General features: G+C 38.9%; 1 protein-coding gene across 3 annotated transcripts in view; it reads right to left on the bottom strand.

The window, feature by feature from the left end:
- The window catches only part of oga (O-GlcNAcase), a 53,878-nt gene extending 34,561 nt beyond the window's left edge, over window positions 1-19,317 (bottom strand). For 2 of the 3 annotated variants that reach the window (XM_043712930.2, XM_043712931.2), the window contains exons 1-8: window positions 18,818-19,315; window positions 9,740-9,791; window positions 8,924-9,021; window positions 7,665-7,795; window positions 4,982-5,153; window positions 3,629-3,727; window positions 2,399-2,683; window positions 914-1,072 (exon numbers count right to left, since the gene is read on the bottom strand). In XM_043712930.2, coding sequence (XP_043568865.1) covers window positions 914-1,072; window positions 2,399-2,683; window positions 3,629-3,727; window positions 4,982-5,153; window positions 7,665-7,795; window positions 8,924-9,021; window positions 9,740-9,791; window positions 18,818-19,124 — 1,303 coding nt within the window. In that variant the 5' untranslated portion in view covers window positions 19,125-19,315. Of the gene's footprint in view, window positions 1-913; window positions 1,073-2,398; window positions 2,684-3,628; window positions 3,728-4,981; window positions 5,154-7,664; window positions 7,796-8,923; window positions 9,022-9,739; window positions 9,792-18,817 lie in introns of all 3 variants that reach the window. The other variant, XM_043712932.2, reaches the window with a different exon arrangement.
- Window positions 19,318-25,101: the final 5,784 nt, after the last annotated feature.

Raw genomic sequence — 25,101 nt, 5'->3', positions numbered from 1 at the left:
TAACTATCAATGGCAAAAAATAAATCCAGCAAGCAATTCAGCCAATAGCTTGGTGGATAAAGATGTTCAACATCAATTCATATGGAAAGGAAGGTCCCAAGACTTAATTCTGACACTGAGAAAGTGAGGACTGCAGATGCTGGAGATCAAGGCTGAAAAATGTGTTGCTGGAATAGCGCAGCAGGTCAGGCAGCATCCAAGGAGCAGGAGAATCGACGTTTCGGGCATAAGCCCTTCTTCAGGCTGAAAGAAGCCCGAAACATCGATTCTCCTGCTCCTTGGATGCTGCCTGACCTGCTGTGCTTTTCCAGCAACACATTAATTCTGTCATGTCAAGTTTTACGATCAGTCAGGAAAAACATTGAGTTTGGGACTTGGTTTTCATATTTTACTAAAATGTATGTGTACTCACTGCGCAAAAGCACTATAATTAAATCCATGCAGTCCAAGATCTGTCAGCATAAAGAAACCCATTTTCTCATTAAGATTAGCTCTGAAATACCACTGCAAACGTTAGTTTGCCCTTATATGTGGCAATATTCGTACTTAATTTTATTAACTCTCTCCCTTACTCGGCTCAGTTCAGGTGTAAGCCCCTCTGAATTCCACAGGACATCAAAAAAAATCAGCCAGTAATGCTGGTATGCAGAGCAGTACTGAAAGATAGATTTGGTCTTTGAATTGAAATCAAGCTGAACAGTACACAGCAAAAACCATCAAAAGGTGTTAAGTTGTGGAAAATATTTTCCTGCTAGCAATGTACCGCTAAGTGACAGGAAAGGAGATACTATCAGATATTTAGGTGGGAGTATATCATTCTTTTGCTTAACAAAAATGGTGCAAATCTTAAGTTAGCCAAAGGAAAGCTCTATTAAGCAGGATGGGGAAAAACACTCAAATACGTCAAACTTACAGTTGTACTGATGTGGCACTCCAAATTCCTGCAGCCATTCTGATATAGCCATCTTCAAAGCCATCTGAGGACTGTACAAGACATCCATTTCTATTTCCTCATCACTACCTTCATTTTCAAGTTTGATCTGGATGGACACCGTACTCTCTTCTGTGTCAGCTGGAGTAAATGAAGTTACAGATATTGTATTATACAGCCAAAAAACAAAGTCACAAGCATAAAAGGAATCAAATGAGACACAAACAGGCTTGATAGAGACCAACTCCAGCCACAGGGGAAAACAAAATGGGTCAATGACATTGTTGCAAAGACATCAGTATAGCAAATTAAGAGATATATTTACTAGAGTACCTTACAGAAAAAGGTGCAATTATTGGAATTACTGATTGCATCCTACTAATATCAAGAAGTGACAATGCTATCACGTTCAACATGTTGCTGCAATATACAGTCAGATCTGAGCTTCAATTTCTGATCTGGTCAGTTAAAAGATCTTGACTGTTGAATCTATCCATATTCAACATTCTATGTTTCAGGAAAATACAAAAAAAGACCTGCACAAATCTGACCAAGTTTACATATCTCTTCATTCGTTAGAAAGTTGTGATAGTGCAAGTCTGGATTTTGTTGTGATGTTCTCATGTTGAAAATCTGCTACCACTACTGGCTTAGGATTACAAAGAAGATAGTGAGGTACAGGAAAATAAGACAGTAGTCAAAGTCAGACAGCACAGAAACAGTCATGCAATAATTACTCATTTGTTTTTTGTTCAGTGGAATAACTGGATAAAGTCACAGAGAAATTGGCACCCCCCTGGGGCAAAGTGGACTTCGGATGTACACAATAGCAATATAGTCAATCATGAAAATCTAAAATTAAAACGGGTAATATTGGAACTAATCAGCAGATCCGACAGCATCAGAGAATGAAGCAAAGTTGATGCTACAGATAAATGCCTGTTCGCTGGCATTGTAACAGAAATTGGCCATTCAATACAATCATGGCTGATCAAACACTTCAATACTATGCACCCTTCCTCATTACGATATATCACTGGTAATCAGAAATCAATCGCTATCTTAAAATGTACACAAACCTCCAGAGTCTTCTTTTGTAGAGAATGACAAAGGTTCACAATCCTGAACTAAAAAAAAATTCAACTAATTTCAGACATAAGTGACATTAACATGTTTTTCTTTCACCACAATGCTGTCAAGACATTGATGCATATTTCCTATGTTTCTGCTTTATACTCCAATGTTTGTAGGTTAAAATTTCCCACCTAACAGGTCATGACAATATCTTTGCAACAACAATGGGTCAAGACAGTGACTCTCTATTGCTTTGGAGGCAAAGAGAGGGTGGAAATAAATGTTGGCCTTGCATAAACCCCATGAATTAATTTAACAATTACAAGAATTCAGTTGTGCACCCACCCTCAGGCAACAAACAGAAGCAGATGAAGTTTCATCCATTGTACTCACTCATTACAACATCTTTTCTCACACCATTCATGTTGGATTTGTACCATGTAGCCAGTGTGTGAATGGCAACAAAATTCCCTTCAAATTCACAGTTAGGGTTCGTCAGTACTCCTTTCAGCCGCGGAATTAATTCAGTTGACCGCCCTTTGTAAGGTCCAAGGAAGAGGCGCTTCTGATCATAATCATTAGCATGCAGATTGTCCCAGATAAGAGGGGACCTCTTCAGTATTTTGGTGACTTCTTCAATGGATTCCACAGAGATGTCTTTGGAGACCACCTTTGGACCTAAAGATTAAGCAAAGATTAATTTCTCAAAATACTAAGTTATACATTATTTTAAATTTCTTCAAAAATTGTAAATTTATAACAATCTCTCTAAAAAAGTATATAGATCCCATTTCACAGACTAGAACCCTTAAATTGAAAAATATCATATGGAGCAAATAAGCACATGTCAACAAGCAGTTCACATCACCTTTTTTGGCAATACTCTAGTTGCACCAAATACACAAAGCCTGGAAATTTCAACATAAACACAATCTATTTCTACCCAGAAGCATCCAGTCTAATGCCATTTTACCACTTGCGTCTTTTATCTTTCAAAATTGTTTAAAATGTATACTTAATTTCTCTTCAAATTTCCTGATAAACACTGCCTCAGTGTTGACAGTTATTTTTACTCTAAAAACACAAACAGGCCTTTTTGCCCAACTGGTCTACCCCACTTCTTACTAATGTATTCCATTACTTCAGCAGCTTTTGGTCTGGAAAGGATTCTTTGCATGTTTAGACTGATTTTGTCTTTAATACCCAGTTGTGCTTATTCACCACATGCAAATTTTCTATTGTTTGTTTAGTCACATCCTCAAGTATGTATAGCTTCGGTGGATTTCTCCCTTAACTTTGGCTACTCTAATACGCTCAGCTCTAAGTTCTCTCATTTGAGGGGCAGGAGAAATCTATAAATTTAAATTATTCTGCGCCAAGTACTGGTGTTATTCCAATTGGAAAGACCTATGCAGCTGTAGTTTAGAATGGATGTCACTACAAATTCACAGCTCCAAGACAAACCCATATTTTGAATTGAACAGCTTTAAATTGACATAGTTGGAAAAGGATCACAAGCAGGATGCTTTATTTTAAACAAAAAGCTACAATGACATAGTAACATCGTCTAGCAAGCTAAACTCACCAAATGCAAGCACAGACTATTACAAGTATAGAGCTCACCAGTCCACAATACATCGATGCCAGGAAGTAGTTTATCTCCAACTGTCCGAAGGTATGGAGAGTGTGCAACGTTAGGGTAGCAAAAGGTTCCACAGTACTCTGAACAAGATTAATTTTTTGAAAACAAATCAGTATTAATCACAAATATAATGCATAAGTAATGTAAACATTCACCAGTAAACCCAAAGAGAAATCACAGTTCATTAAAAATTGTTCAGGCAAATAACTACAAAGGGGAGTGATAGCAGCTCTCCAGTCTGAGATCTCATGCTCCGAACAATTTTATTTTCCACTTTGAATGCCACAAGTTTGTCTTTTATAATTTGTCAAAAATAAAAAGCACAAGCGCATACCTAAAAGAGAAAACCAAATTTACCTAACCTGCTGGGCCAATTGTTCCTTTCCTTTCAAGAGCTTCAACTTAAGGCTAGAGATGGTTTTAATTTGCCAACTGCAACTCCATTGAACATGGAGTAGCAACATATCAATGATATAACACTACTGCCTTGTAAGCCAACAAACAAACAGACACACCACAAAAAAAATGCCACAAAGAATCATGAGTGTTTACAAAGATACTATTTTTTTTTCCAGTAATTCTAGTACTGAACGTATGGAAATTGGATTTTGTTTCATCTGTACTTTGTCATTGTTCTGGACTTAACTGCTTTTACATATTATATTTTGCTTTAATAAACAAAGCTGATTTGGACATGTACTGAAATTTAGTGACATTTCCCACAACACCCTCATTTAGAATGACTCCAATCAGTAATGCATTTAAAAATGTGAACTCAACAAATTTTTCACTTGCAGCAAGAAACCTACAAAGTGTCTTCACCGCTGCTCAGAAGTTCTGATTTTCTTATTAATACATTTGCATCAAATTCAGGTATAAATCTGACGAGTGATTACTCAGATTTTTTTTGTATCAATCTCTAGACCCACCACCAAGCAAAAGGCCATTTAAAGCAGAAGCAAAGTTGAAACACAACATTGGCAATTGTACAAAAGAAACATACAATCAGCAAACCTTCTTGTTATTAACATTAAAAGTGAATGACTAAGTGCAGAAAATGTGTATTTACAAAGACTCAGTTGAAATTTGTCCCAATTCTGCATGCTTATACACATAAGTAAACATGTCCCTGTACTGCATTCAGCACATCTTTGAAAGTGGTCAATGTCAAACACGTGTTACAGCAGTGCATGGAGACTGCTTTTGTTTTTTGGCAAGAAAAACAAAAGCAATGTGTAAAATTAAGAACACAACAGTTGTAGATTCCATGATGCAGGAGTTTTAGTTATATTGAGCACTGTTTCAAAATGGAACAATTTGCTGTGTCCACTTACCTGTAGGACAGAACAAAAAATGCTCTGGCTCCCCCAAGTACTGATAGATCTCATTAGTAACAGACAGCTGTGCATGTGCAAATGAGCTGAACACCTCTTTGTCTGCTGGGCACATATTGTGGTCAATGTCATCAAAGAGCAGTGCGTAAGACTTGCATCCAAACTGTGACACCTATAAAACACAGACTTTCAGAGCCTATTGCAGCAGACTAAAAACAACAAATGGACTTTTTTAAAGATGCATGGAATACAACAAGATCAGTTTTTAAAAAGTTTACTTTTCTGTTTGAAGTGCAATAAAAACATCGATGTTTTAAAACTGGCAAGGCACCCATCCCAGAAGGTGCCATCTCAAACGGGGCTGGGGTGGGTGGGTGGAGCATTTAAATGAGATAAAGAAAAAGGGAAAAAAAAAATCACATCAACTAAAGCAACTTATAAAGACTTCGGAGCACTGAGTCGCAATTCTAACACACTTCATAGAATCTCTAAATTGTGCAGCCCGGAACAGGGTCCATTAAATCTGTTCCACCAAAAACTATACTACCCTACAATATGGGTCTCGTGTAGGAAAGTAGGACTAACCTTCAAACATTGTGACATTTCAAGTATTCAGTCAAGTATTTTTTAAATGTTTGAGGTTTCTCACCTTAACTACCCTCTCAGCCACCACTCTGGTGAAAGAGGTCTTTTCCCTCAAATCCTCTCTGAACCTCTTGTCTTGCACTTTAAAATTACTCCCTCTTGCTTTTGACCATTTGACGAAGGCGAATAGTTGCTTTCTACTCACCCAGCCCACACCCCTCAATCTAGGTCCCTCTCAGCCTTCTCTGCTCCAAAGAAAGCAACCTGAACTTATCCTGTCTTTCTTCATAGCTGAAGTGCTCCATCCAGGCAATAGCTGATGAATTTCCTTCACATCCCCTCTAGCGCAATCCATTCTATCTATCAAGTGGTGACCAGAACTGCACACAATACACCAGCTATGCTGCAACAGAGTTCTGCATAGCTCCAGTATGATCTGGGTTCTTTTAATCTATGCCACAACTGGAAGTCAAAATGATCCACATACCTCAACCATCCTATTAACCTGTCCTGCTCAAGGATCTATGGATCCCTCTTCCTCTGAGCTTCCTAGTGTCTTGATATTCATTGAGTAATCCCTCACCATGAGGATTTTTCCAAAAATGTCTCACCCCAGATTTATCAGGGTCAGGTTCCATCTGCCATTGATCTGTCCATTTCACCATCTATATTCTCCTGTAACCAAACACCTTTCCTCCTCACTATCAAACCTACAACCAATCTTAGTATCATCCATTAACTTACTTAGCAACTCCCTTACATTCACATCCACATTTATAAATATCACAAATAAGGGACTCAGCACCAACCCATGGCACACCGGACTCCAGTCACACTAGTAATGCATAGCAAGAATTTACTCCACTCTCCACCAACTGTCTTCTGCTACCGCAAGGAAAACCAACCGTCAGACACACAAGAGAAAACCATAAACAGAAAAGATGAGTACAAGTCCAGGTGAAAGAAGCATCATTGAAAATGCCTAACAGTCAAGGTTGAATGGATACACCTGAACAGACTAAGAGGAAAAGCAGGTAAACAAATGAATGCGAAGAGCATAGAGACACAGGTAAGGGAGAAGAAAAGAAAGAAAGTTGAGCATTACAGCATATGAGAAAGAGAGAGAGAAGTGCCAACGCCAGCTCTAATACACTCCCTTCAATGGCTTAAACAGCTCAAACAATATTCCAGTGGCTTACGTGCATAATTTATCAGTGTTGCACTGTGTTAGAAATAGGGTAAAAGTGTTGTTTTTGCAGATATAGAAAAAGCATACAGAAAAGGGGTACAGCAAGCGAACTACTAACTCTGCAGGTATCGAGGGAAGAGTATCTCTACTTTTCAGTGCATAATTATGGATAATTAAGTACCAACTTTAATGTAGATTTATTAAAGAAAATAATTCCTTTACCATAATGTTTAAAACAACAGTTTCAGCAAAAAGCTAAGATTACTGGAACATATAAGCAAGCATGAAAAAGATACATTGTTAAGATGTACGTACAAGAATGGAATGTATCTATGGATAATGAAAGAAGTTACAAAGGGGAATATTGAGATAAGAGTTTAGCCTTATGACAGCACGTGCAAGGGGGAAATTGCCAACTTGGAAAGAAAGGGGCAATGGGTGTGGAGGCGAAATAGTGAGAGAGATTGGATAATTAGGATTTGGAGAGATGACCTCACTCAGCTCAAAAGGGTATAACTGTACACTAACCCAAGTTCTAATTTGCTTTCATTTGCTTATGCAATTGAAGCCCTTCCTTGCAAGTTTGGAATAAATTGTCTTGTTTCCAGTTTTGGTGGTCTCATCTAAATTTTATTGAATTTTGTTTCTAACGACTGGAACAAAATTACTATCCACTATGTACACATCAGCAGGACATACCACAGTTTTGTATTCAACCAGCAGTTCATGTCTCTCTCCTCCTCACTGCCATCCTACCCACCACCCCCAACCCTCAGGTGAGCATTAGAGATCCATGACACAAGATAAATCTATAAAATTCTCAAATATTTGTGTGAATTACCAACTTGTGCCAAAGTTATTATAATCACTCACTTCAAGAATTAAAAAAAAGGTTAGAAAAATACTCACCTGATCCAATTTACGCTTCAGGGTAGCAACTTCTTTCTGATTTGAGAATGTGATATCAAGACCAGGTGATATGGCATAGACAAACTCAATATCATGTTCTTTTGCAGCAGATATTAACTGCATCAATTGTTCTGGAACAGATGAGATCACATTATGGACAAGCAACAAGACAGGAAATAATCTCAATGCTAGAAAGGAGACAACAATGCAGAGCCAACTGAGTAGACGTATAAAAGCCTTTATAAAGCATATGCTGGCAAATGCTCAGATTCCACTGGTAGTGATGGGTAAAGGCAATACAATTTCCACCCTCATCCACTTTTGGACAGAAAAGATATAATCCCAACATCAAACAAATACGGCAGTTTGCAAAGGATGGTCAGGTTAGCTTTTTGGAAATCTCTTTTTAGACATTAAATGGTCTCAGAACAGGAGAATTATATCCATGTTTTACAATGTTGCTGTAGAATTCACTACTTGACCAAATTAATGATATAACAAACATGAAGGACTGCTGACATTCTGTCTGTAGTTTGCTCAATGGTGTCATGACAGAGAACCCTTAATTGCTGCTTTCATATTAGTTACCAATATACAGATTAAGTTTAACTCATAGCACAAATCTGTAACCTTAGCTCAAAACAGGTGACCTACCTCCTCAAATCCTAGACATTAAATATCACCTCCTCTGTACTGGTTTCACTGTAACACATGGCAACTTCATTGTAACTGTTACCAAACCTGAACTCTTTTTAATAGTCAATTAAATAAATATTGATACAGAAGCCAAAAAGACAAGTCATTCACACTTTGATGGACAGTATTACTTTGAAATTTCACTATTGCACATAAAGCTGTTTTCATAAAACTGTTGCTTGTTACTATAAGACAAGTACAGCCTAAATAAGAAGTTAAAACTGGTGGATTGTCTTGGTCAAATATGTTCTTTTGAGTGCCAGTTTTAAGAATTTACTCCCGTAATGCTCATAATGGGGAGCGATGTCAAAATGGAATGTCAGATTTTTGAAGAGTTATGTGGATAGAGTGCAAAAATGAAGATGTGATCCAAAGTCACTCAGCAGATTACTGAGAGAAACAATAGGCTCAAGCCATTATGCGGTCTATTGCAGCCTTTTCTTATATTGCTCATGCCTTCAGCAATATCTTCAAACTAAAAAGATAACTCCTGTTTTTATTAAAAAGAGCTAACATGCAAAGATGTGGCAGCAATTCTGGGAACACCACACTATAGGGCTCACCTGCTTCTTCAACAGAGTACATTTCCCGCCAGAACATCCTGTGCTTGTAATCATCCTTTGGTGCATACAGATAGGTGTTCAAGCCCCACTTGCGCATTCTGTTGAATGAGGTGACCAACATTAGATGTACAAATGAAACTCCCTCATCAAAAGCACCCAAAGCGAAGAGTACTGAACACAAACTGGGTTACAACCACTGATGACAGGAAAGATTGGAAAAACCCAAGATATTCACTCCTAACAGTGGCAATTTAGAAGGGATTATTGTGTAACTATTGAAAGAGGAAAGTAGTAAGTTCAAAACATGCTAGCCAAAATTAGGAGAAACACAAACGTAACACAAGCTCAAAAAGTAAACTAGCAAATTTAGGACACTTAAGATATTCATGCAGGAAAGTGGTCAAATTTCAAATTAATTTCCCAGTAACCAAAATAGGTGAAAGTTTTAGAATCAAGTTAGATAGGTTTAAATGGAGCAAGTAGCTTTTATCATTCATCTTGTATTATCAAAGCATAGATTTGGTTAAGACATCTAGAAGGGAAAGCAAGTTCTCTTAAAGGTTCTATTCTAACACTATTCGGAGATGCCGGTGTTGGACTGGGGCGTACAAAGTTAAAAATCACACAACACCAGGTTATAGTCTAACAGGTTTAATTGGAAGCACACCAGCTTTCGGAGCGACGCTCCTTTATCAGGTGATTGTGATGAAATGCCGTTCAAACACTATTTTGAGAATTCTTGAACAGTCACCTATTAAGCTTATTTAGCTATGTGCAATTAGAAGGCTACGTGGGCACTTATACTGGAAACCTTACCTTCGGAACAGTTCCTTCCTCTGTTCCATGCTCCAAGGACGGCCATAAAATCCTAAGAAAAAGCAAAACTGGACATCAAAATGAATTCAATTATTTAAGATAATTCAACTTAATTTGATTAATAGAAGTCCCCAAAAGATTGAAACTCTCAGTAACAGTTTTAAATCGTAATCAGGAAGGAAAAAGTACAAAGCAAAATAAAGCTGTCACATTACAGAATTGTGACAGGGTGCTACGATGGCTCAGTGGTTAGCATTGCTGCCTCTCAGCATCAGGGACGTATGTTTGATTCCAACCTCCAGAGACTTGTGGAGTTTGCAGATTCTCCAGCATCTGCGTGGGTTTCCTACAGTTGCTCCAGTTTCCTCCCACAGCCCAAAGATGTGCATGCTAAATTGCCCATAGAGTTCAGGGATGTGTAGACCAGGTGCATTAGTTAGGGGAAATGTATAGTATGTTAGGGGAATGGGTCTGGGTCGGATATTCTTTGGAGGGTTGATGTGGACCTGTTGGGCCAAATGGCCCATTTCTGCACTGTAGGGATTCTATGATTATGGTGAAAACTTTTACATGATTGTACAAGCTCAGCAAGAACCACAAAATAGAAGTATCAATACATTTGCCATCGTACTTTATTTTCAAATCCACCTTCAGAAAATTGATGCTTCGGTGCACTAATGTCATAGCCCAAAAGGTTAGTTACTAAATAGAACAATTTTCAAAAACATTTTCATGAGCATTTTGCTGTAATGTTACACACAAAGCATTTGGCTCCTAACCCAACAATTAAATCTTGTTTAATAACCTGGATTGTCAGGACTGCCATCTTTCAGATGAAGACTGAGTGCCTCAGTTCAACAAGTGTCTTGTCCAAGTCACTAAGTGTGATGGAATACTTTTCACTTGCATGCATGAATCCAGCTCCAACAGCTTACAGGATAAAGCATCCCATTCACTACATTAAACAACCCCACGCTCCATTTCAATAGTGGCAGCCATGTGCTACCATTTAAAAAGATAGTGCTATAACTTTGGTAGCACCTTTGAACCTCTATCACCAGGTGGGACAGAGGGTGCTGAAACATGGGCATACCATCACCAAGCCACACGTGGATCTGCATGGACATTTCTTCATTGCCGCTGGGTTAAAGCCTTGGGACACCCTTCCTAAAATCACTTATCAAATACTTTGACTAAAGTGGCCAGAAAGTTCTAATGATGCGGAATTTGCAGGTTCACTGTCTATTACTGACATGGTTGCAAAGGTTTACTGCATATTCTCAAACCTTTGAAGGGGGCAGGCAGGTTGATATGATGCTCAATAAAACACATGATGTACCTGTCTCTTTATTCAGTACCCTTACTTACAAAAAAGGTAATAAAAGTAATTCTAGACTTTTATAAAACACTTTTTGAAGAAGGGCTTATGCCCGAAACGTCGATTCTCCTGCTCCTCGGATGCTGCCTGGCCTGCTGTGTTTTTCCAGCATCACATTTTTCAACTCTGGTCTCCAGCATCTGCAGTCCTCACTTTCTCCTCCTTTACAAAATACTTGTTAGGCCTTGCATAAATATGCACAATTTAACCACCACAGTTCAGAAAGTACATCAATGCCTTGGTCAAAGTACAGAGCGGGTGTCCCAGGGTTAAGCACTTGGCTCCAATGAAGCAGTGCGAGATGCTGGGTTTGTTCTCCCAAAGAGGAGAGATATCAAGGAGACTTAAAGGTAGAGGTATACAAACTATCGGTAAACAGGTATCATAACCTAACATGACAAAAAACTAACAGAAAGTTAAGAGAAATCTTTAGGGCGTGATATGGTGCAGAATGTTTTCCAAAAGGATGGTGGACAGAGATGGCAACTGACTATGAACTTAATCAGAACTAATTTGCAAAGTTATGATGGTGAGGCTGGAATGTGGAGTGAAACTGGACAGCTCTTTCAAAGAATGAGTCAGGTGACTTCCTTTTATGCTGATTTGATATGATTAGTAATTGATACTGTCACTGGAATATCTAGACAGGATTTTCAGCTGCATTTTGTACACATTACAACCTGATTTAAACAATGATCATCCACAAATATCCCTAAAGACAGAAGTCATTATTTTGTCAATCAATTAAAACACCAAGTTCAACGTCACCATTCAGGAAGTCACCAATGACCCGTTAAGTTTATGTTTTGAATCCTGTCACAAATAGGAAAAAGGGACGCACAGCACGCACAAATTGCCTATGTTCAAATTACTCCATTCTTACGTGTATTTTATACTTTAAATGAAAACTACTATTACTTCCCCAACTGTCAAAAGGAAAAATGCTGAAATTTTAGTTAATAGCAGCCTTTCAGTCACATCTGCTTCATCGAACTTTGTCACTTGAGGGAAGAAAACATTTCTCTATGCTTCTGCAAAATAAGTCAAATATCCAATAGAAAAATAATTAGCATCTTAATATCACTGAATGACTCAGTGGCAACATGAAAAATTATAGTTCACAGAATCCTAAGTTCCTAACTGTACACTGGATAGATTTGTACCTGATGAGATACTCTGGTGTTAGATGTCAACAGTGTGTTGAATTAGTGATCGAGTGGTGGAAATCTATTCCACTTCTGCACTCAAACAATACAAAAGCAACTGCCCTGTTTATCAAACACTTGAGAGATGCAACTTGCCCAAGTTTGGGAAAGAAAGCAATAGATAAAACAAATCAACCCAATCTCTCCAGCTTTGTTACATGTTGTGAACATAGAAAGATTATCCTACATCATAATACAGAGAAACCTCGATTATCCAGCATTTGAGTATTGTATTATCCGGCAAGAGAGAAAATTCAAACCTTTTTGCCCCAATCTAAGTATTTCCACTTCTAAATCAAGTTTCAGTACTGACATTTGTGATGTGTTCTTTATTCCCCCCATTAAATATGCACCTGAAGTTAGAAAGGTATGGAGAGACTTGATCGAAACAAAAGGTCCGGAGAGGTCTTCGATAGGGTGGACATGAAAAAGATACTTCCTCTAGGAAGTGATCTAGAACAAGAATTCGCCATTTGAGCAAGGATAAGTCATAATTTCTCAGGGTCATGAGTATTTGGAACTTGCCAAAGGCAGCAGCAGCAGAATTCTTGAGCACTTTTAAGGCAGAGGTAGATGGATTCTTGATGAGCCCTAATCCTATTGAATGTCAACCTCTACTACCTTCACCCGTTTGTTACTACAGAATATCAAATCCAAAATTTCTTCCATAAATACTGGGAAGAGCAACCTCCAACAGTTTTATAGTTTGCAACGCTAATGGGGAATACCATGAAACGGTCAGGTTCCTGCTACAAGGAAGGAGGAAACTGAATTGATGTTCCAATCACAGTACTGGGCATGATTCACAAAATAACTAAGTGGCCACAAACAGTTTTGTACTAGTAAGCAGAAAAGGAAAATAAACTTATAAAACATGACAGCAATTGAATACATGACTCCAACTCAGGATAAAGGCAGCTCAATAGGTTGATTATTTCTCTCAATGAAATAAACTACAGTAATCATGGTGTAATCACGAAAATGTTTGATAGACAAGACAAAAAAATGTTGCCAATTATTTATGATTTCTCACCTTTAAAGCCTAATCGAACAGATTTTGGCAATGTGACAATGTCACTGGACAAGCAATTCAAACGTCCAGTTTAATATTCTGGGGACATGGGTTCAAATCCTAACATGGCAGATAAATTTGAATTCTATAAAAATCTGCAATTCAAAAACTAGCCTGATGGATTTTTGTTTAAATATAAACCTGGTTCACTCGTGTCCTGTGCCTGATCTGCCTGACACATGATCCCCAAAGTGGTTGATTCATAATTGCCCTCTGAAATGGTCCTGCAAGCCATTCAGTTCAAGGGCAAATAGGGATGGACTCAGAGAAGCACTATGTAAGGAAAAAAAAAAGCCCAAGATGATGGCTGCCTGTAATAAATTCAACAGAAGCTTCAAAAATATTTAGAGGAAGTGTTTTCACCTTTTAAGTCAGCGTATTTTACGCCAAGAAAGTTTTGGAAGTGAATTTTCCTCAGAAATACAGAAGTAGAGATTCTTTTGGCATTCTACATTCAACCACACCAAGAACAAAAACAAACAAACAAACAAACAAACAAACAATCTGCAGTCAGAATTGAGAGTTTTGCTTCCACACGAAAGTCTTAGGAGTATTTAATTTACAGGCAGGATAATAGTTTGTCCAATAAAATATAAATCAAAATTAGCAACTGGCAGATTATTTGAGGTAAAGCAGTCAACCAAGAGGGAGCCAGCATTCTTGCCAATGCCAGCACAGAAAACAGGTATATCCCTATGGGATGGGGGGGGGGGCGCGAGAGTGGGAATAAAACAGACGAAAAATGTATCATTTCAGATCACATTTGTATGTCACAGCAACACTCCAAATAATTCACACAATGAGCATTACCAACAATAAAATAGTTTGAAGTCAAATGGCTCAATTGAGGAACATTTTATGTGATAGCTTCTGTTAGCAACAGGATTAGTTCGCATTAGGTAAAATCAGTAGTTGAGTTTTACTTTCAAAGTATAGCTGAACTAATACAGCAAATAAACATAGAACAATTTGAATAGCTTTACATGCAACAACACACACTATATGGCTTTTTGTCAATTGAAGCGGTCAATGGAATTACAGTCTTGTCACCTATATCCGCTGGTCTACAGAAAGTCCCCAGGTTACGAACGCCTGACATACGAATATTCTGTACTTATGAACCGACCTCCTGCTTCTAATTTTTAAAACATTATTTTCAAAAATCTGAGTTACGTATATGTTTCATCCTAACGAACAGGTGGACTAATTAGACCATATCTATTCTGACTTAGGCACAAATTTGGATTACGAACAGCGGAAAAAACGGAACTGTCATAACCAGGCGATTTCCTGTATTTAGAATAGCAATTGTATTATGGGAGTTCACAGACATAAATATTATGCTGTTTGGGATTTTTGATGTCATGAAATAAATTGGCAATGGTGACCCATCGAGTCAGCATAACTATCACAATGCAGGACAAGAGCCTGAAGCAACAAATCAAACAGTATAATTCGAGTATTTGATTACTAAGGCCATGATTTGTAGAATGAATATCAAATGGAATTGGCATAAAGGTTTTGAAAGGAAAACCAACTACTAATACATGCTAATTTAAAAATCAGGAATCCTTGCAGCTCATTTTACTGACAACTGTCATTGCAAGCCCGTGCATTCCAATTCCATTACTAAGCGATCACTACCCATGACAATATAATTGAACTACATAACACGCATAATTTGAATTGACCTATGATCTTTACAGAGGGCTGAAATTAAGATGTCAAGCCCGCTCAATGATTCCTGATGAAGGGCTTTTGCCCGAAACGTCGATTTTGCTGCTCGTTGGATGCTGCCTGAATTGCTGTGCTCTTCCAGCACCACTGATCTAGAATCTGGTTTCCAGCATCTGCAGTCATTGTTTTTACCCCGCTCAATGATTAGCCTATTCTACAGTACACAATATCACAATTTTTGTCGCCTGTCAAAACAAAATGCAAACAGCAATGAAAGCATTTTTTTTTAAAAAAACTACAAATGCAACGGGTATATTGGATCAAATTTGATCCATTCTACAATTCTACCTGCACAACCGTAAGCACAATTAAAAGCTATTCTCAGTCGACACTACAAAAACTTTAAAGATAAAGTATGCAAAACTTTAGAACTCCTCGAATGCTGCCTGAACTGCTGTGCTTTTCCAGCACCACGCTAATCTAGACTCTGGTTTCCAGCATCTGCAGTCATTGTTTTTACCCCACTGAAACATGGCTCATGTTTCTACCAACAGATTTGATATAGAGGGAAGAAACACAAAAAGGCTAAAAGTCAGAATTTCACTGAATGGGTTATGATGCAAAGTTAAGGAACGACACAGGAAAAATTCTCTCCCTCCATCTTTTCATTTTACACTATCGTGCAAGTTTTTTCAAAAATTAATTAAAGAGACATGGAGAACTGAACTACCGATATTTGCTTAAAAACTACACGACGAAGAAAGATAGAGTCATACAGATTGGAAGCAAACCCTTCAGTCCAACTCATCTGCGATGATCACCACTTCCTCTGGCAGGTCATTCCATACATGCACCACCCTCTGCATGAAAATGCTACACCTCAGGTCCTTTTAAATCTTTCCCCTCTCATCTTAAATCTATGTCTTCTGGTTTTGGGCACGCCCCATCCAAGCGCAGAAACTTTGGCTATTCAGGTTATGCATGCACCTTATGGTTTTAAAACCTCTACTCAGGCAAACGCTCCAGGTTAAAAAACATCCAGGCCTATTCAGCGTCTCCCTTGAGGTCAAACCCTCTAGTCCCAGCAACATCATGGTAAATCTTTTCTGAACCCTCTCTAATTTAATATCCTTCTTAAATGCAGGGCGACCAGAACTGTACACACTACTCAAAGAGTGGTCTCAACCACAATATGACATCCCAATTCCTATAATTAATCATCTGAGGAATGTAGGCAAGCATGCTAAATGTCTTTTTCATCATGGTCTACCTGTGATGCAGCTTTTAAAAATTTGTGTACCTGAACCCCTAGATTTCTCTGTTCAGCTCTACCATTAACATCACTCCTGCCTTTGTTTTACCCAAATGCAATACCTCACAATTATCTAAATTAAACTCTACCTGCCATTCAGCCCAGCAAACAGTTCAATAACTTTGCCTTATTTTCCTGTCAAAATTCAGAATGTACGGTGAAAGCAGAGACACTGAAACGGAGACAATTTGAAACCACAATGACAATTTTTAAAAATAAGCTCGTGAGGCAGGATATACTAAAACTGATTGCTCTCAGTAGTGGCTTGGACTTGATAGACTAAATGACCATGACTCAATTATTCTGACTCAAATTGCTAAGATCTGACAACTTTAAAAATCACAATATTTCATCAAACCACTGAAATATTCAAATAAACAATCCGCAAATCAGAGGGTCAATGACAGTACAAAATAAATTTGCTTCAAACAGATTAAAAACATTCCGAAATATTTATTAAAACATCCTGAGAAAGGAAATTTGAGATCCAACAGTATACCTGATTTTAAATGATATAACCTATATTTTGCAATAAGACTATAGTTTTTTGCAGTTTAAAAAAATCTAGATCTCAAAACAGAACATTAGCTCCTGGGCCTTTTGTTTTTACTGTTAGTCAAATACTATTGGCTCAAGACTTCAGAGCAGACATCTTGTGAGCTGTCCTGTCTCTTCCCCGTCATCACTGAAGCAGAACTTTGTCGTCACAGCAAGGGAACTTCAAACAAAATGTCTGCCTCTGAGCTGCTAAAAGCCTAATAATCTGGAAGTGGCTAACACAAGGGAAAGATTTGCTAATCAGCACAGAGATAACAAGATTATCTGAGAATTCAGTCCAAAGTTTTTCCCTTTTAATTCTACAGTCAAATGTTCAGTGTCTAAACTAACGCGTAATTTTATGCCAAATTGTTCTCATATTTCTACAAGAAACTACTCCTTCAAATATCAACATATTTGTGTTGGTTTAATTTCACAGAATGACCAAAGGTGCAAAAAACTTTTATATACTTAATTTTATTGATGAATAACCCAATACATTAAAATTAGGATTGCTTCCTATCACTGTGAGATATGTGGCAAAATCTTCCTTTGTACATAGATCCAATAACCTAAAATGTCTATTTTATTTCACCGTAGTACAGCATTATTCCATTCAACAATATCTAACAGAACAAGCAATACAAAATTTAGCCCAAACACAAGGAGACTTTTCACAGGAAAAGATGCATCAAAAGTTACAACTCAAATGAAAACAACTTTTTCCACACAGGGGGTGGTACTTGTTGGAATGAGCTGCCAGAGGAAGTGGTGGAGGCTGGTACAATTGCAACATTTAAGAGGCATTTGAACAGGTAGATGAATAGGAAGGGTTTGGAGGGATATGGGGCGGGTGCTGGCAAGTGGGACTAGATTGGGTTGGGATATCTGGTCGGCATGGACAGGTTGGACCAAATGGTCTGTTTCCATGCTGTACATCTCTATTACTCTACAGCAATAAAACTCTCTCTTGCAGGAGCACAATAGAAAATTACTATGCATTTCATTACTACCATAAAATTGATAAAAAAAGTGTTTGCCCATGCTGACTCAGCAAGATCAACCTGTGACTTAAAATACAGGTCTGCAAATTATGCATTATTAATTTGGTTTTGGCCAAATGGTGTCACCCTCTACTTCCCCTAGATCACAAGTGAGGAGTTCCCCATTAAATGTGGGACATGCACGATTATAGTCAGGTTCAGTAGCCCTACTAGCATTTTAGCATCCACCAACGATGACTTACTGTGCTCACAATTAAAAAGAGATCTTTGAACTTTTCTTTCTCTTTGACCTTGGAAGTGGCGATATCAAGTTAAAAGACTTACCCAAGTTAGTACATGCAAAAAAAGGAAGACCTGCAGGGCTACGTGAGTCTAACGCAGGTAGTACGTGCCTCAAAAATAATATTCATTTCCCCCGGGGTCGGGGAATGCAGGATAAGAATAAAAGCATACTGATCAATACTGAAAAGAAAGTGAGATACGCACAACTGCATATCACGCCAGTCAATTAACCCCAAGCATTGACGATGAACAGCTTATGCTCGAAACGACGACTCTTTCTCGGATGTTGCCTGACCTGCTGTGCTTTTCTAGCGCCACCCTTCTAGAGTCTGATCTCCAGCATCTGTAGTCCTCACTTTCTCCTAATTAACCCCCGACAACGGAGTTAAGAGAAATGGAGCAGACATCACCTTGCCCAGGGACAGGACCATTATTATGATGTCACAAGTAACCACCGCCCTACCCTCGCATCAAAGAAAACAGCTTAACACCAAAACAAATCGCACTTTCGACACCATGTCGAAGAAATTTTGAAAACTATTAATGCCTTCCATCCAGTTAGCGGTAAAACACAGCTAGCATCAAGACACAGAGCGGGTGTCGACCCTTACCTTCCACGACGCCGCAGAGGAATTTCTTCTTCTCACCACCGACAGGATCAGGCCGTTGGGGCAGAGGGCGGTTATCAAGCCCGCCATTGGCCGTGACCGGCTCTTGGGGAGCCGGCTCGGTAGAGGCGGCCACTGCATCGCCAGCCGGGCTGGAGTGGCTGGTCTCGGAGTCTGGAGGCCCGGGTGCCGATGCGGGAGCTGGGCTGGAGTCGGTGGGGGGTACAGAATCGGTGTCGCCCTCCTCCGGCCCTACGGCCACCTTCTCTTTCTGCACCATCGACAGCTCGGGATGAGCGGATCCGCGCATCAAACTCAGGCAATTCCCTACACTGCGCCTGCCCACGCAAACAACAGTGTAACTTTAAAAATAAAAATAAACTTCGAAATATGCTTATATATGAAGTAATATTATCCCGTTCTATTATCGATATTAATTTTTTTCTCTTCAGACGCTCGCAACTCTTTGCCTTCCGCCCCTTGTTGTCCCGCAAAGCACGCTGGGACTACCCCGTCCTCCGCATGCGCAGTACCGTCAACTGCCCCGCCTCAACACAAAAACTACTATATTTTTTCAGTCGGAGCTTCGCCTTTTAACGTTCCTGCTACGTTCACCCCGAAAACCTCCAGGGTTGTTGTTTATCTTAATGTTTTACTGTGGCTCATTGTCTCCGGTGAGGGTTGAATGATCAGACTGCGCATGTGCGTCATCGCTAGCGCCTCGAAGTCGTGATAGAAAATTGATTCTTTCCCCAAAGTGATTAGAGATTAATACATTCCTGTTGCTTTCATCCAGTCGTCCATGTCTGTTTTCTATATTCCTCTCCAGTTTTTAAAAAAATCGATAATTTTGTTGTCCTGAACAGGATGCTGGGAATTGGGTGTGATTCTACTGCGCAAGTGCGGAAACCGCCTGAAACCAGTGTCAACCGGTTTATTAAAACGCCCATTTTTATTCGCAAACACTTCTTCATTTTTCGCAAAAAATGCTTTACAATTCATCAATTGCCTTCTTTTTAGTAATAATTCTTGGTTGTGATTTTCTGAGCGTCTGAAAGCCAATTGTTTCGAGATCCGCGTATATTAACGTTCTTTTTTAATGAAAGTGGTGTTTGTCGCTTTGAAATAGTACGCAAGCGCGGCAATCGGGGCGTCAACAATCTATTGCGCATGCGCTTCAGTCTCATTCTCCTCGGGGGGAGTCGGGTATGTGCTGTTGAACGAATCCGGAATTCATTGTGCGCATGTGCACGGAGTCCAACGGTGCCTCCAGTGACCTATATATGAAACCGAGGGAGGGGGAAATGCTCAGTTGTTATTTAACTTGCTCCTTCGGCAATTACCATAGCAACTGATCTCTCCTTTTTACTCCTCCAGTCACGAACTTGCTGTGCTTTGCATTAAGTCATGTGGAAGTCCGTTTCCCGTTTTCAAAGGGCAATGTATTCGGCGGCGGGAGGGGGTGTTATAATATAAACAAACTTTATGCAAGAACTCGAATCGATGGATAAAATGAAACTATTTAATCATCGTTTTATATCTTTTTGTAATTGTAATCATAATCATTTGTATTTTACAAAGCAAACGTTTTTCGTTGGCAGAGATTGGAAGTTTTCCTGTCCTTGAGTTATTTGCTAAGTAATGTTTACTCCCAGATGTAATTTTATTTAATAACTTTATTATGATTAATGGTGTACATTTACTGAACTGTGCAACTTTTGTAGAGGAATAAAACGGGAAATATATTAAAGCATCTCCCGTTCTTCTTACCTCTCCTCCCCACCACCTAAAATAGTTCGAAGACATAATATTGAGGTGCAAAACCTAACCAACCATGGAATTTTTTAAAGTGAATAAATCCCCAACGTTAGATGGAATGTATCAATGTGGGGAGACCCAAGATTTTTAAGGCTGTATTTCTAAAGCAGTCAGTGGATGCTGGAAAGTTCTGAATTCAAAAGCAGGCTGATGAGATGTCTGCATTCAAAAACTAGAAAAAAATGCTTAAGTCTGATTCAAATTCGATGTAGGATGTGGAATTAATTTTGAAAAGTAAATTGACGATTAGCAATCAAATAGCTTTTTGATGGGGAAGATCCTGCCTTCCTGACATAGAATTATAGAGATGTACAGCAGGATACAGACCCTTCTGCTGACCAGATATCCCAACTCAATCTAGTCCCACCTGCCAGCACCTGGCCCATATCCCTCCAAACCCTTCCTATTCATATACCCATCCAGATGCCTTTTAAATGTTGCAATCATACTAGCCTCCACCACTTCCTCTGGCAGCTTATTCCATACACGTACCACCCCCAGTGAAAAATTAGCCTCTTAGGTCTCTTTTATATCTTTCCCCTCTCACCCTAAACCTATGCCCTCTAGTTCTGGACTCTGCCACCACCAAAGTCCTGTATAATTGTCTATTTATCCTATCCATGCCCCTCATTATTTTATAAACCTCTATAAGGTGACCCCTCAGCCTCCGACGCTCCAGGGTAAACAGTCCTAACCTAATCAACCTCTCCCTATAGCTCAAATCCTCCAACCCTGGCAACATCCTTGTAAATCTTTTATGAACTCTTTCAAATTTCACAACATCTTTCCAATAGGAAGGAGACCAGAAATGCACACAATATTCCAACATGGCCTAACCAATGTCCTGTACAGCCGCAACATGACCTCCCAACTCCTGCACTCAATACCCTGACCAACAAAAGAAAGCATACCAAATGCCTTCTTCACTATCCTATCTACCTACACTCCACTTTCAAGGAACTATGAACCTGCACTCCAAGGTCTCTTTGTTCAGCAACACTCCCTAGGACCTTACCATTAAGTCCTGCTAAGATTTGCTTTCCCAAAATGCAGCACCTCACATTTTTCTGGAATAAACTCCATCTGCTATTGGCCCAGCTGATCAAGATCCCATGTAATCTAAAGTGACCTTCACTGTCCACTACACCTCCAATTTTGGTGTCATCAGCAAACTTATTAACTATACCTCTTATGCTCACATCCGAGTCATTTAGATAAATGATGAAAAGTAGTGGACCCAGCATCGATCCTTATGGCACTCCACTGGACACAGGCCTCCAATCTGAAAAACAACCCTCCACCACCACCCTCTATCTTCTACCTTTGAGCCAGTTCTGTATCTAAATGACACGATCTCCCTGTATTCCATGAGATCTAACCTTGCTCACCAGTCTCCCATGGGGAACCTTGTCGAACGCCTTACTGAAGTCTATATAAATCTACCACTCTGCCCTCATCAATTCTCTTCGTTACTTCTTCAACAAACTTAATCAAGTTTGTGAGACATGATTTTCATCTTTGAGGAAAGTTACAATCGAAGAAACTAGTAAATCCCACAGTTGTGCTTAAACTTCAACTTTAAAAAATAATCATTTGAGAAAGTCACACATAAAAGATTAAAACTCAAAGCATTTGAGATTCAGAGAAAGTATTGTCTAAGAGTAAGGAGAAAACCTGTTCATATATAAGTTCCTTTTCTCTTACAACGTTTGGATGTCACAAATGCTTAAAAGCCAAACAAATACTTTTTGCATGCCACCGTTATTGTGGGACAGAAGACTAACAAGTGTTTAGAAAACAACAGATTTACACTTTGGTAGAAAGAGCAGATGTCCAGAGTATTTTTTAATGGTGTGAGATTATAAATTGCAAATATGGGGACCTAGGCTTCCTCATTAGCAAGGCTCTGAAAGCTAACATATCAATGAAGCAGGCAACTAGGTAGGCTAATGTTATGTTAGCATTTATTGCAAAAGCATTTGAATACAGGAGGAGTTGATGCTTGCTTAAAGTCTACAAAGCCTTGATTAGGCCACAATTGGAGTATTGAATGTGGTTTTGATCTCCTTATCCTAGGAAGGATGTAATTGCTGTCGCAAAGGTTAGCCAGACCTGTTCCTGGGATAGTGGAATTGTCCTATGAAGAGAGATTGGACAAACTAGGGCTGTATTTTCTACAGTTTTGAAGACTAAGAGATGATCTTGTTGAAACCTACAAAATACTTGAAGAGACAGATGCAGATAGTATATTTTGATTGGTCGGGAGTCAAGCACCAAGGGGCACAATTTCAGAATAAGGGGAAAATCATTGAGAAGAGAGAAGAAGAGAATTTTATTTACTCAAATGGTGGTGAATCTTTTGATTTCTCTATCCCATAGGGCTATGGAAGCTCAGTTATTGAATATGTCCAAACAAGAGATTGATAGATTTCTAAATACCAGTTACAGGTTGTTCTGCTATAATATGCATTTTGTTAACATGAATTCGCTATAACATAATGCACAAATTGGGACACTGTTTCTAAAGCATGAATCTTTAAAATGTGTATTGGTTATAACGCGAATCCAGTCGTTATAATGGTGCTGCTATTACAGGATTTTCTTATAACATGATTGCACGAGAACGGAACAACCGCTTTATAGCAAGTGTTGCTGAACAACGAGACCTTGGAGTGCAGGTTCATAGTTTCTTGCAAGTAGAGTTGCAGGTAGATATCAAAGTGAAGAAGGCTTTTGGTATGCTTTCCTTTATTGGTCAGAGTATTGAGTACAGGAGTTGGGAGGTCATGTTGAGGCTGTACAGGACATTGGTCAGGCCACTTTTGGAATATTGCATGCAATTCTGGTCTCCTTCCTATTGGAATGATGTGAAACTTAAAAGGGTTCAGAAAAAATTTTCAAGGATGTTGCCAGGGTTGGAGGATTTGAGCTATAGGGAGAGGTTGAATAGGCTGGGGCTGTTTTCCCTGGAGCGTCGGAGGCTGAGGGGTGACCTCATAGAGGTTTATAAAATCATGACTGGCATGGATAGGGTAAATAGTCAAGGTTTATAACTGACTGAGCGTAAAGGGATATGATGTCAGAAAAACTCATTGAAGCAGATGATCATCTTTGACTATGTTGAATGCTCGAGAGGGTTTCTCAGACTTAATGGCCTACTCATGCTCCTTTGTTCCTATGAGGTTAGACCTCTCTCAAGGTCAAATACAGAACCAAGGGAAGGCCATTTGCTGTTTTGCTTTTGCGTAACCAATGTCCTGTACAGCCTCAACATGACCTCCCAACTTCTGTACTCAGTACTCTGACCAATAAAGGAAAGCATATCAAAAGCCTTCTTCACTATGCTATCTACCTGTAAATCTACTTGTTTTGCTGTTCGTTGAGATAATGGCTGATCTGCAACCTAATTGTTGATGCCTGCTTTTGGTCCATTGCTTAACAAAAATCTATTAATTTCAGTTTTCTAATTTCACTTCTGAAAATTTCGACTCTCATTTTGAACTTATCTCCTAATCGAAGCAATAGATTCTCCCTATCTAGTATATTTATTTGTTCCTCTTGGTACCATCAAAACCTCAATTGTTAACATTCTGAATTCCAGCAAGTACAAATCTAGTTTGTGAAATCTGCTCTCATGAGTTAACCTTTTGAGCTTGGTAAATCTAAGCTGTACTCCCTTCCTGAAGTCTACTATCTTGAACTCACAGTAATTCCACGTGTGGTCCAATGAGAATGATCTGAGCAAAGTAAAATGAAAAGAAAGGTGAAATTTCAGATCATCAAGTTAATTTAACAGTTGATAATTAGTCTTGAAACTTGCACAGTGGAAGTTTAAGAAGATCCATGGGATGTGAATAAACTCAACAGACCCAACCAAAACAAAACAGCATTCAGCAAAGAATGTTAAAAAAATACAGTGGCAACAACTTGTATCCATTTAAACATCCCTAGGATGCATCATAAGAACACTATCAAATAATCAACACTGGTTCAAAGAAGAAATTAATAAAATGAAGGAACAAAAAACAAGACTGTTTTAAGGAGCATCTCAAAGGAGGATAGAGAAGCAGAAAAAATCATAGTCATACAACACGGAAATAGACCCTTCGGTCCAACTTTCCCATGCCGACCCAACACCCCATACCAAACTAGTCCCATTTGCTTCTGTTTGGCTCATATCCCTCTGATCTTGTCCTATTCATGTACCTGCCCAAATGTCTTTTAAATGTTGTAACTGTATCTGCATCCTCTGGCAGTTCATTCCACATATGAATCTCTTCAGATTCCTTTTAAATCTTTACCCTCTCACCTTAAACCTAAGCTTTCTAGTTTTGAACTCCTTGAGGGAAAAGAGCTTATTTATGCCCCTCATGATTTTATAAACCTTGATAAAGTCAACCTTTGACCTCCTATTCTCAAGGGAAAAAGACCTAGTATGTCCAGCCTCTTCTGATAACTCAAACCCTCCA

The sequence above is a fragment of the Chiloscyllium plagiosum genome, unplaced genomic scaffold (assembly GCF_037043375.1).
Source record: "Chiloscyllium plagiosum isolate Xiang-an unplaced genomic scaffold, Cpla_swu_hap1 HiC_scaffold_22, whole genome shotgun sequence".
In the NCBI taxonomy this organism is placed as follows: Eukaryota; Metazoa; Chordata; class Chondrichthyes; order Orectolobiformes; family Hemiscylliidae; genus Chiloscyllium; species Chiloscyllium plagiosum.
The sequence above is the reverse complement of the archived record's forward strand: the minus strand, read 5'-3'. Positions and strand labels throughout refer to the sequence as shown.